The sequence below is a fragment of the Hypanus sabinus genome, chromosome 7 (genome assembly GCF_030144855.1).
Source record: "Hypanus sabinus isolate sHypSab1 chromosome 7, sHypSab1.hap1, whole genome shotgun sequence".
NCBI lineage: Eukaryota > Metazoa > Chordata > Chondrichthyes > Myliobatiformes > Dasyatidae > Hypanus > Hypanus sabinus.
Window position 1 is genome coordinate 63,746,715 of NC_082712.1, and position 13,006 is coordinate 63,759,720.

The 13,006-nt window shown below is 43.4% G+C and overlaps 1 protein-coding gene across 1 annotated transcript in view; it reads right to left on the reverse strand.

Moving 5' to 3' along the window:
• Positions 1 to 12,667, reverse strand: part of susd1 (sushi domain containing 1) — a 155,655-nt gene extending 142,988 nt beyond the window's left edge. The window contains exon 1 of the mRNA XM_059973851.1: positions 12,567 to 12,667. Coding sequence (XP_059829834.1) covers positions 12,567 to 12,666 — 100 coding nt within the window. The 5' untranslated portion in view covers position 12,667. The remainder of the gene's footprint in view (positions 1 to 12,566) is intronic.
• Positions 12,668 to 13,006: the final 339 nt, after the last annotated feature.

Consider the following 13,006-nt stretch of genomic DNA (forward strand, 5'->3'; position numbering starts at 1 on the left):
AGGGCAGAAACAACTAATGCAAAGGAGAAGAAAGCATAGGGGAAGGTCTCAGAGATTAGGTTTTTTTTTCACAGACTGAGTGGTGAGTGCGTGGAATACCCTGCCAAAGGTGGTGGTGGGGGTAGATCCATTAGAGGAATTTAACTAGGCACATGAATCATATAGAAATAGAAGGCTATGTAGGAGCCCTCATACCAAGGAGAACATGTTAACCTCCCTCATTGACTATTGTCTGGGGCACCGACATCCATTGTGATGAAGTGTTTTGAGAGGCTGGTTGTGAACCATGTCAACTCCTGCTTTGAGGAGTAACCTGGATCTGCTCCAATTTGCCCTACCATTATAATAGGCCATTTGCTCTCCACTCAGCCCTGGAACATCAAGACAGTGAAGATGCATACATCAGGCTGCTTTTCATTATCTAAGCTCAGCAGTCAACACTATCTGCTCCTCAAAACTAATCAATAAGCTCCAAGACCTAGGCCTTGATACCTCCTATATGCAATTGGATCCTCTATTTCCTCAGTTGCAGACCCAAGTCGTTTTGGATTGGCAACAACATCTCCTCCACAATCACCATCAGCACAGGTGCACCACAAGACTGTGTAGTTAGCCCCCTGGCTCTACACACTTTATACTTCTGACTGTGACACTAAGCACAGCTGCAATGTCAGATTTAATTTTGCTGATGACACCACTGTTGTCAAATGCAGTGACAAAGTAGCATTAGGAGGGAGACTGAAGTTCTGGTCGAATGGTCCCAACAATGTCAGCAAAACCAAAGGGCCGATAATTAACTACTGGCACAGAAGAAACCAGAGGTCCAAGAGCCTGTCTTCATTCAGGGATCGGAGGCGGAGAGAGTCATTATTGGAATTCCTTTGGGTTATCATTTCAGAGGATATGCTCTGGGACCAGCACTTAAGTGCCATGCAACAAAGGCATAGTAGTGCCTCTACTATCTTAAAAGTTTGCACAGATTCAGTATGTTATGTAAAACCTTGACCAACTTCTATAAATGTACAGTATATCCTGACTGCTTGCATCACGGCCTGGCATGGAAACACCAGTGCCCAAGAAAGAAAGCAGTGTCCTCCATCAAGGGCCCTACCTTGGTCTCTTCTGCCATTGAGAAGGAGCTACAGGAGCCTTAGGTCCGGTCCAGCACCCCCAGATCCAGGAACCTCTATCACCATTCACCTGTCAGGCTCCTGAACCAGCATGGTTCACTCAGCTCAACACTGAACTGATTTTACAACCTATGACTCACTTTCAAGGATTTGACAATTCATATTCTTAGAATGTATATGTTTGCTTGTTTGTTTATTTATTATTTGAGTTTTTTGTGTCAGCACAGTTTGTCTTCTTTTGCATTTTACTTGCTTGTCAAACTTTGTAGTTTTTCTTGATTCTGTTGTATTTCTTTGTTCTACTATGAACACCTGCAAGAAAATTAATCTCAGGGTAGCATATGGTGAAATCTATGCACTTTAATAATAAATTTACCTTGAACTTTGAGGGAAGGGTTAGATTGATCGTGGAGTAGATTAAACAGTCGCCATAACGTCATGGACCAAAGGGGCCTACACTATGCTTACTGACTGTTCCGTGTTCTTTGTACACATTTGGCCAAATATCAAACCATTCTGCTACAAGCCTGGACCAGTATCTTATGCTCTGAAGTTTACAGTGCAGAAGAGCTGGGCAAGTCAAACAATATAGTGTGTGGCTGAGAACTACAGAGTGTAAATGGTTGATATGAATTGTCTGCATTACTTATCAAGAGGCAAGACTGTGCAGCTTTGAAAGCTTTATAAAGTGACCCTCAATCAAGGGCCAATGAACAATAGCATTTATCCAACTCACAGAATCTGAGTGCTGAATTTACAGGAAGCAAATTTGAACGTCTCAGCGAACACACAATTAAATAGGGGCAATGTAATGGTCAATGTCCCCCTGGGTCTTAGTACATAAACCAAGTTACATTATAGCTTAGAGTTGTCATCTAACACATTTCAGGCCACCATGAAAAGGATAATAAATGTTATTCAACACTGTTTACGTTTGCAATTTGGGGTTGATGATGGATGCAAATAGTATAGTTTTTGTTAAGGAGGAGGTCAAGCTTCGAGAATTTGCGAACATTGCCGAACTTCCACCTTTCTTAGGTATGGTTCAAAATTGTACCAGTCTTCTGCAGACCTTCTAAGTGAATTAACAGCAGTGCATCAAATATTGCAGGATGAAGCATGATGGTCAGAATTGAATTGACTTTATTGCTTACATCCTTCAAATACATGAGGCATAAAAATCTTCTCATTGCGTCTCTGTTCAAGTGTGCAATATACAATTTATAATATATATATATATATATATATATATATATATATATATATATACAATTTATAATAAATATTATGTACAACAGGATAGTCAATGTAACATATACATACAGTTGCGTCAGCATGAACTAATCAGTTTGTTGGCCTGGTGGAAGAAGCTCTCCCAGAGCCTATTGGTCCTGTCTTTTCTGCTGCAGTACCGTTTCCCGGATGGTAGCAGCTGGAACATTTTGTGAATGGGGTGACTAGGGTCCCCAGTGATCCTTCGGGCACTTTTACACACCTGTTTTTGTAAATGTCCTGAATAGTGGGAAGTTCACACCCACAGATGTGCTGGGCTGTCCACACCACTCTCTGCAGAGTTCTGCGATTGAGGGAGCTACAGTTCCCATACCAGGCAGTGATGCAGCCAGTCAGGATGCTCTCAATCGTGCCCTTATCGAAAGTTCTTAGAATTTGGGGGGGTGCCATACCAAACTTCTTGAACTGTCTGAGGTGAAAGAGTTGTGCCTTTTTCACCACACATCCAGAATGTACAGACCACGTGAGATCCTCAGTGATGTTTATGCCAAGGAACTTGAAGCTGTTCACCGTCTCAAACCCAGATCCGTTGATGTCTATAGGGATTAGCCTGTTTCCATTGCTCCTATGGTCCACAACCAGCTCCTTTACTTTTGCAATGTTGAGGGAGAGGTTGCTTTCTTGACGCCATTGTGTCAGGGTGATGACTTCCTCTCTGTAGGTTGCCTCATTATTATTTGAGATTAGGCCAATCAGTGTAGTGTCATCAGCAAATTTAATTAGTAGATTGGAGCCGTGAGTGATGACACAGTCACGGGTATACAGGGAATAAAGGAGAGGGCTTAGTACACAGCCCTGAGGGGTTACTGTGTTGAGAGTCAGAGGGGCAGAGGTGAGGGGGCTCACTCATACCACCTGCCGGCAGTCTGACAGGAAGTCCAGGATCCAGCTGCACAAGGCACGTGAAGGCCGAGGTCTCTGAGCTTCTTGTTGAGCCTGGAGGGATTTATGGTGTTGAAGGCTGAATTGTAGTCCAAGAACAGTATTCTCACATAAGCATCCTTCTCCAGATGTGTAAGGATGGTGCATAGAGCTGTGGTTATTGTGTCGCCTGTTGACTGGTTGTGTTGGTAAACGAATGGTAGGGGGTCCAGTGTGGGTGTCAGCATGCTGCAGATGTAGCCCTTGACCAGCCTCTCAAGCATTTGCTTATTATTGGGGTGAGTGCGACAGGACATCAGTCGTTCAGACATGTTACCTTGGTCTATTTTGGTACAGGGACAATGGTGGATATTTTGAAGCAGGAGGGCACTCTACACTGGGAGAGGAAGAAATTAAGAATGTCTGTAAACACACCTTCCAATTGTGCCATGCACATCCTGAGTACTCACCCTGGGATGCCGTTCGGTCCCGCAGCCTTGCGACTGTCTGCCCATTGGAAACATCTGTGAATTCGGCCTCAGAGATGACCAAGATGCCGGTCACATCATCTGCAGGTCTCCTCAGGGGCTCAGTGTTGGTGACGTCAAATCGAGCGTAAAAGAGATTTAGCTTGTCTAGGAGAGAGGCTTCGATGTTGGATACTCCACTGTATTTAGCTTTGAAGTCTGCGATGATGTGCAGACATTGCCCTAAGCTGTGTGTGTTGTTGGTGAAAAGTTGAATCGGAATCTTGTCTCTGTATTGGTGTTGAAAGGGTACAGCAGAAGGTATTCAACCTCTGCAGGCTTCTCCTTGGTAGCAAACTACTCCTGCTATATAACACCACTCATGCATTGCAACTCTGATCTGACACAAAAGTTGGGGGTGTTGTGGATAGTCTGGAGGGCTGTCAGAGGTCACAGTGCAACATCAATGGAATGCAGAACTGGGCTGAGAAGTAACAGATGGATTTCAACCCAGATAAATGTGAAGTGGTTCATTTGGTAGGTCAAATTTAAGACAGAATATAATATGAATGGTAAGACTCTTGAGAGTGTGGAGGATCAGCGAGATCTTGTGTTCTGTGTCCATAGACACTCAAAGCTACTGAGCAGATTGACAGTGTTATTAAGAAGGCATACGGTGTGATGGGCTTCATCAGCCAAGGGATTGAGTTCAAGAGCTGTGAGGTAATGTTGCAGTTATATAAGACCTTAGTTAAACCCCACTTGGAGTAATGTGTTCAGTTTTGGTCACCACACTGCAGGAAGGGTGTGGATACTATAGAGAGAGTGCAGAGGAGATTTACAAGGATGTTGCCTTGTAATTGAAGAGCATGGATTGAAGAGCATGCCATATGAGAATAGGTTGAGTGAACTTGGCCTTTTTCCCTTGGAGCAACAGAGGATGAGAGGTGACCTGATAGAGGTGTATAAGATGATGAAGGGCATTGATAGTGTGGATAGCCAGAGGCTTTTTCCCAGGGCTGAAATGGCTAACATGAGGGGGTACAGTTTTAAGGTGCTTGGAGGTAGGCACAAGGGGGATGTCAGAGGTAAGTTTTTCACACAGAGAGAGGTGGGTGAGTGGAAGCGGATACAATAGGGTCTTTTAAGAGACTCTTAGATACGTACATGGCGTTTAGAAAAATAGAGGGCTATGCAGTAGGGAATTTCTAGGCAGCTTCTAAAGTAGGTTACATGGTCAGCACAACATTGTGGGCCAAAGGGCCACTAATGTGCTGTAGGTTTCTATGTTATGGATTAGGTGTCATGATAAGCTAAATCACAGACAGTACCAAGAAAAGAACATTATCCTTGCATCATGCACAATAACAATATGCAAAATGAGCTATCTTCAGATGGAGGAAATACTTGAATATACACTCAGTGGCCACGTTATTAGGTACACCTGCTTGCTAATACAAATATCTAATCAGCCAATCACATGGCAGCAACTAAATGCATGAAAGAATGCGGACATGGTGAAGATATTGGCCATGGCGGATTTAAAATATGGATGATAACATTGAACTCGAATAGGTCAAGGACAGTGGAACAGAGTTGTCCATTTTGTGGAACTGTCATTCCCCGCACTCTATTTTGTGGACTCTGAAGTGATCCTTGCTCTGGGTTAACCTTCTCAGAGCAATTGAATATGAACACAAGGAGCTTCAGATAATAATCTACTAAACCTGAGAACATTCTCATACAAGTAGCTATTTATTACGTAAAATCAACACGTACAAACAAGCTGGAGCAACTCAGCAGGTCAGGCAGCATCCGCTGAAATAAGCAGTCAACTTTTTGGGCCGAGACCCTTCGTCAGGACTGAAGGAGGAGGGGGCGGGGCCCTATAAAGAAGGTGGGGGGAAGGTGGAAGGTGCTAGGTGAAAAACCAATCAGAGGAAAGATCGAGGGGTGGGGGAGGGGATAGGCCAGAGAGGTGAAAAAGGAAGTGGGTAAAAGAGTTGATGGCAACTGGGAGATCCTGTCTGTTGTGGCGGACAGAGTGGAGGTGCTCAATGAAGCGGTACCCCAATCTGCGTTGGGTCTCACTGATGTAGAGGAGACAGACAGGATCTCCCAGTTGCCACCCACTTGAACTCTGCTTCACATTCCCACTCGGATATGTCCATACATGGCCTCCTCTACTGCCATGATGAGGCCAAACTCAGGTTGGAGGAGCAACACCTCAGATACTGTCTGGGTAGACTCTAGCCCCTTGGTATGAACATCGAATTCTCCAACTTCCAGTAATTCCCTCCCTCTCCCTTCCCCCATCCCACTTTCACACTGCTTCCTCCTCCAGCTGCCTATCACCTCTCTCATGATTCTGTCTTCTTATACTACCCATAGTGCTTTCCCCTTACATTCCTTTTTCACATCTCTGGCCTATCCCCTCCCTGCTTCCCCTCCCCCACCCCTTGATCTTTCCTCTGATTGGTTTTTCACCTGGCACCTTCCACCCTCCCCCCACCTTCTTTATAGGGCCCCTGCCCCCTCCTTCTTCAGTCCTGACTAAAGGTCTCGGCCCACAACGTTGACTGCTTATTTGAACGGATGCTGCCCAACCTGTTGAGTTCATCCAGCTTTTTTTGTACGTCTTGATTTGACCACAGCATCTGCAGTGCACTTTTTATTTATTACGTAAAGTGGCAGGCCTACCAGAGGAGCATATTGTAATCTCATTAGACTCAAGAGTCTGGTTTGCCTGGTTTGAACCAGTCAGAGTTGAAAGGAACAAAGACATGAGGTTGTGGGGACAGAAAGCATAGAACAATGTGGGTTGTAGCCCTGAACTAGAGCCAATAAAAAGGTGTTAAAGGTCAATCAGGTGATATATATCCATTGAGTGGAACACTACATTTGAATTGATAAGGAATGAATAAAAACGTGGACACTTCAAGTGTGCTATCAGTGATAACTCTTTTAAGGGAGCCACCATTACAAGGAAGAACCCCCATGCCTTGGACTGAGCAAACAGAGGTCAATCATCTGGCCTATGGAGATCCCCTATTTCGGTGTTATAAATGGGAAAAATGGTCTGAATGAGTATTGAAATAGAATTCATGTTCTAAATTGTTAGCCCGGGGTCAACATAGTTACATTGTTGTCTGAACAGAGACATTAAAGTGAAAGCCTTGATTAATTAAAAGTTGTGAATTAAGTTTCCTAACCTTGTTCCATTGACAAACAGTCAATAAAGAGGTTCATTTGTTGTTCAGACCGAACATCAGAATTGGGAAAAAATGTGATCTAAGTGACTTTGACCATGGAAGGATTCTTGGTGCCAGACAGGATGGTTTGAGTATTTCAGAAACTGATGATCTCCTGGGATTTTCACACGGAACTACCCCTGGAGTTTGCAGAGAATGGTGTGAAAAACAAAAAAAAAAATCCAGTGAGCAGTATTTCTGCAGCCAAAAATGAATGAGAGAGGTTAGAGGAGAATGACCAGACTGGATCAAGCTGACAGGAAGGCAACAGTAACTCAAATAACCACATATTACAACAGTGGTGTGCAGAAGAGCATCTCTGAATGCATATGTTGAACCTTGGAGTGGATGGGCTACGGCAGCAGAAGACCATGAATATATGCTCAGTGTCCGCTTTGTCAGGTACAGAAGACATCCAATAAAGTGACCACTGAATGCAGGATCACAAGAGTCCGTCTGTTCCCAATAGGTAGACCATTCCTGTTGGTAGCTAGGCACCAAACTTTTGGGCCATTCCTGGCCCCAGATCCCAGAATTCCCACAAGGTTGAAATCAAATTGGGCCATCCACCTGTCCCGTCCCGGTGTGATTATGAAGTTGGCCAAAGCATGATCAGGACTGCCTTACAAAATCTTTAATGCAAATAAAGGAAATGGGTCATATAGCTCTCTGGCAAAAGAGGATGGATTTTGTGTAACATCAAGGGAGTTAATGAGATTCACATAAGGATACAAAGGGTGGCACAGCATTAACAACCTGGGTTCAATCCTAATCTTCAGTGCTGTGACTTGGGTTTCCCCAGGTGCTTTGGTTTCCTCCCAAATCTTAAGGACGTGTGCATTAATAAGTTAATTGTTGTTCCTTTCCACACCTTGTGGTGCATCAGGCGACAAACTTGCCATTTCTTTCGCATTTTTGTCTGCTTTTTATGAGGCCAAGTCACTAGCTCAATGCTCAAGCCAGTATGGACGGAAAGCGTGCAAGGAGCCAGCAGAATTCGAACCCAGGAGCACTTGTCCCGAAGTCCGGTCTTGAAGCCATTACACTACTGGCTGGCAGAATAGGTTAATTGGCCACTGGATGTGGCATCCCCCAACTCTCATTCCTAGAGTGAGTAGCGCAATGTGGGTGAATTAATGGCAACGTAGGAAGAATAGAATAGTGTAAATGGGAGCATGATTACCAGCATAGGCTTTGTGGGCCGAAGAGTCTGTTTCTGCACTATATGATTCTATGCTATGTCATCTAAAAGAAGTGTATGAGTATGCTTTAAAGAACAGGGCTGACAGATGCATTAAGATGAGAAGCCTGCAAATTCAGTTACAAATTCAGTAGTTTATATATCAGGGCTGTATCAGATAGCGCCACAGTCAAGGTGACTACAAGGACACAAAGAACTGCAAGGCAGAACAATGGAAACAAGTGCTTTCTTTGTAAGAGCCAGCTTCACAGTGCAAATGAACATGATGTTACTGTAGGGCACATTTGATCACTTGTATTGCAAGAATGAAAGCACACCAGAGGCTACTTTCTTGGAAATGAGAAGAGATTTTCCATGTCTCCAAGTGCTTTAACTAACTTTCACAGGGCACTGTTAGAAGTGACCAGACTTGTCGTATCAAGGTCTGGTACGGCACAAATGCAAGAGTTGCGGATGCAGCCATCCCCGCCACCGGAATCATCTATCTATAGGAGGAACTGACTCATCTAACGTCAAGAATCCTTTCCATCCGGGTTATGCTCTCTTCTCCCTGCCTGCATCAGCCTGGAGATACACAAGCCTCAAACCCACACACCAGATTCAGAAAAGACTACTTTGCGACAGCCATTAAGTTACTGAACTCAGCAGCACATCACCAACCCTACCTCAGCAATGAAACACTACAGACCAACTCTTGCATTGACATGGATTTGTCTTCAGTTGTGTCTTAGTGTTTTATTTTTACTAAGGTCTTGTTTTTGCAGTCTTTTTTTGGAATGGCATAATTTTACATGTAATTTATGCTTGTTGCATTTTCTATACCAAGTGCCTGTGATACTACTGCAAGCAAGCTTTTCGTTGTACTGTACCTTAAAGTAAACTTAACAGAGAAGTGGAATAAATCAGACACATCCTTTAAAACTTTGTGTTTTTAATGCAGGTACTGTGTGTAATTTCACTAGGAACCCTTAAGGGTATTTCCACTATGTATTTAGCACACAGTACAAATAGCAATGTAACAATAAATAGAAATCAAGTCAAGTCAAATTTATTGTCATTTAACTATATACAAGTATACTATCAAACGAGACAACATTTCTCCGGACCAGGGTGTAAAGCACATTAGTACACATCGCACACATATAATGCACAATAACTTAGGAAGGTAAGAATTAAATCTACAAATAAGTTACCTATAAATAAAGAGCATAAATTAAATATTGTAGGGTACAGAACAAAATATCCATTGACACTTTGAATGCTTTGTGGCAGGGTGTTCAGAATGATCTGAGGGAAGAAGCTGTTTCCCATCCTGACCTTTATTGTCTTTATCCATCGGAGTCTCCTGCCTGATGGTAGAAAGTCAAAGAGGATGCTGGATGGATGGGTGGGATCCTTAATAATACTAAGGGCCCTGAAAATACAGATTCCTGATAAGTGTCCCCGATGGATGGTAGGGAGATTCCTACCAGCTGTTCTCACAGTCCTTTGTCAGGTACTTTTGGTCCAAGGCTCTGCTGCTCTCATACCAGACTGCGATGCAGCTTGTCAAAACACTCTCAATAGTGCTCCTGTAAAATTCAGTTAAGTGGGGGCAGGAAGAGAGAGAAACCCCATCTTTTAAAAAATATCTTTTACTTGAGAAAAGCTGAGGATGGGATAAGTATTTTTCAGGACATTTGGGAAAATGCTGATGCTATCATTAAGTGGTGCCAGAGTCATGCCCATTTGATAGGGTCCCAATTTAACAGGTCCACATAGCATCTCCAACAATCAGTACATGGGAGCGTCAATCTAAATGTCTGCAGTCAAGTCGAATTTGAAGCCAGAATTTTCTGGCAGTGCTATTTAGTGAGCCATAGCTGGTGTTCACTTTTCTGTACAAAAATAGTACAAGACAATCCAAAGAGGAAAGAAACAAAAACTAACTCAGAGCCAAAGAGACAAGAGGAGCAACTGGAGGAGAAGGAAAGAAAGATAGAACCAGAACGTTCAAGACTTCCAGTGTTGAGACAGTAAAATGGAAATCCATCTGTGGCCAGCTAAGAGGATTGAGACAAAAATAAAGACATCAGGTGATGGGGAGGACAGGGGATCTACGTTGTTGGACAAGTTACAAGAAAGATGGAAGGACAGGAATTTAAAACTAAGCTTGAGGGACAGTAAGCCACATGTAGACATCAAAGGAAGTTCCCATGACCACTGCAGGGGTTTGGATATGAGCAATACAAATTTATTTGTCCTGACATTTATGGGGATTGGATGGACGTGGATCACAGAAGAACAGTGACTTTAGAATTTATAACATATGAATGAGGGGCTCAGAGCAGAGTGGCTGAGATGAGGTGAAGGCGGGTAATGTTCTTTGTAATGGAGAAAATAATCCAGTTTTGGTTGATTAGACATCAGAGAGTGCAAATATCTCGAACCAGTTGAGCCGAGACTAGGAAATGGGGAGGAGAGAAAGGTGACCATTTGAAAGTTTGAAGTAAGGACTCAAGGCAAAGTCTTAGGGGTGGAGCTGGAAAAGGAGATGGAAAAAAGTCAAGAGAGAGGCGATGAATTAGTGAGAACTACTACCAGCTAGAGAAATGATAGAGGAGTTAAAAAGAGTATTGGAAGGTTCTAGATAGGGGTCTGAAAGGTTGTAAGGGGTTAAGAAAGCATGAAGAAGGGATGAGGAGATAAAGAGTGGACGGCAAACTCCACCAATGTGAAAAGGAAGTACACACCAGCATAAAGAGGTTGGATATGGGGAGATAAAGCTAGATATCAGTGGGAAGTGTCCCTTAAGTGTTTTATGCTATGTAGCTCAACCACATCCCGTGGCGGGGAGCTTCAGTTTCTAATCACTTTCTAGGAAAAGGAGTTTCTAACTGAATTTCTTTCTGAAAGTATCAGTGACTTACCGATGTCTGTAGTTCACTATCTGGTACTCCCAACCGCACCCTAACCACACAAATGGAACCACTTGTTCTATTTCTATATTACCAACCCTTTCATAAATTTGAAAACCTTTACTGTACCATCTTTAGTGCACTTGGACCTTTGTGAATTTATGTAGAGTTTTCGTTTAAATATTGCACCATTTCACATTATCGAATGGAGTCATTCTCTTCCATTCTCTGTTATTTGATTGGCAATGCTTGGCACTAATAAATGTGGAAAGAAGATTTTTTTTTGTTGACAATGAGCATTCCTGAGTCATCCTGCATCACACAATGCACAAATATTGATCTGAAGATTCAGTGCAGAGTATTAATTCCACAAAATCATCAATCTAACCATTACACTTTCAAAATAATAAAGGGAGAATAATCTATGAATCAACTACATTTCACTGAGTAACTCTCCTACCTGTGGTCTGTGGTCAATGGCTTCCAGTTCCACTGCAGAGAGGAGCACGGTGATCGGATCTAACACACCCGAACAGTATTACACGTTGCACTGCTGGAGGCATGGTCTTTCCAATAAGATCTTAAATTGAGGTCCAGTCCTCTCCATCAATATACTGGGATGTCCTCCCTGATGCCTCAGCCAATATCCATCCCTCAACCTGCTGCTTTAGTACTGGTAAAATTCTGCCAAGTCTGGCTGTGAAAGGAGGCGGTTTGGGCATGGGGCTAGCAACCCCACCCATAAAAACCCAGAGCTGCAGGAGTGTCAGCAGAAGCTCCAAGACCCCATCCCTAGGAAAGGAAGGTTCCTTGAATATGGACTACTCCTGGGGTCAACTTGAAAGACTGGCCCAGGACAGAGGACTCTAGTGAGCTGCTGTCAGCAGCGTATGCCCCAGTAGGGTGATGGGCTTTAGTAAGTAAGTAATCTGCTGTTTTGTGGGATCTTGCTGTGCACATATTGAATGCTGCTTTCTTTACATCAGTGACTACGATTCGCAACATTCCCCATTAAGTGCAAAGCCCTCAGGAAAGGTGGAAAGTATGTGCCATTATTCATATTTGTGCAAAACACTTCACTCCGTCGCTCAAAAAACTAAGTTCCTTTCCCTGTACATAGCCAAAAGTTCACCATGGATGTACAATATCTCTGCATTTCCATCCCACATACAGAGGGCCTGAGGGTCCTTCCCCCGAACAGAGGCCAAACCAACACACCGATTCACCTGCTGGAACAAAACAGTTGGAACCATCCCATGGATTTACACTAACTTGGAGAACTTAGATTAGGCTAGTTATTGTTATATACCCAAGGGTGCAATGAAATTTCCTGTTGGCATGGAATCTCTTAGAGTAAACAGTATACCTGATCATTACAAATACGACCAGTACAAAACAGCAGAATGGTTCAAAGGTTTAAAATGTTTTATGGGGCAGACGAAGGGGTTACTGGTGTGTGCACTCACCGTGCGGATGCAGAAAGCCTGTGCAGAAGAAAGCAGTGTAGAACACTAGGACGGCGAGGTTCCAGATCCTGCTCCCACACTTGTTCCACTCTCTCCTCATTGCCGGCACACACACACACTGCACTGTGCAAACAGAACCCAACTGACCTTTCTATCCCTCACAGCGTCTTTTCCTGTTAATACCGGTCGCTCCCTCTCTTGTCTGGTTACCTTTGATAAGTGTGCTTTTCATAGATTAAGTGGCCGAGCATCCTACTCTCTGCACATTCTGTCAGAAATAACCAGCGGGAGATCTCTCTGGTGACCCTTTATTGATATGACTTCTGCGTTTTTCCTTCCGGATCCTTGGAACTGCAATTTACCTCAATATCAACAAGAATGTAGTTTTACTTAAAAGGCTATTCAAATCTATTATCTTAATTTATATGAGCATTTAAACA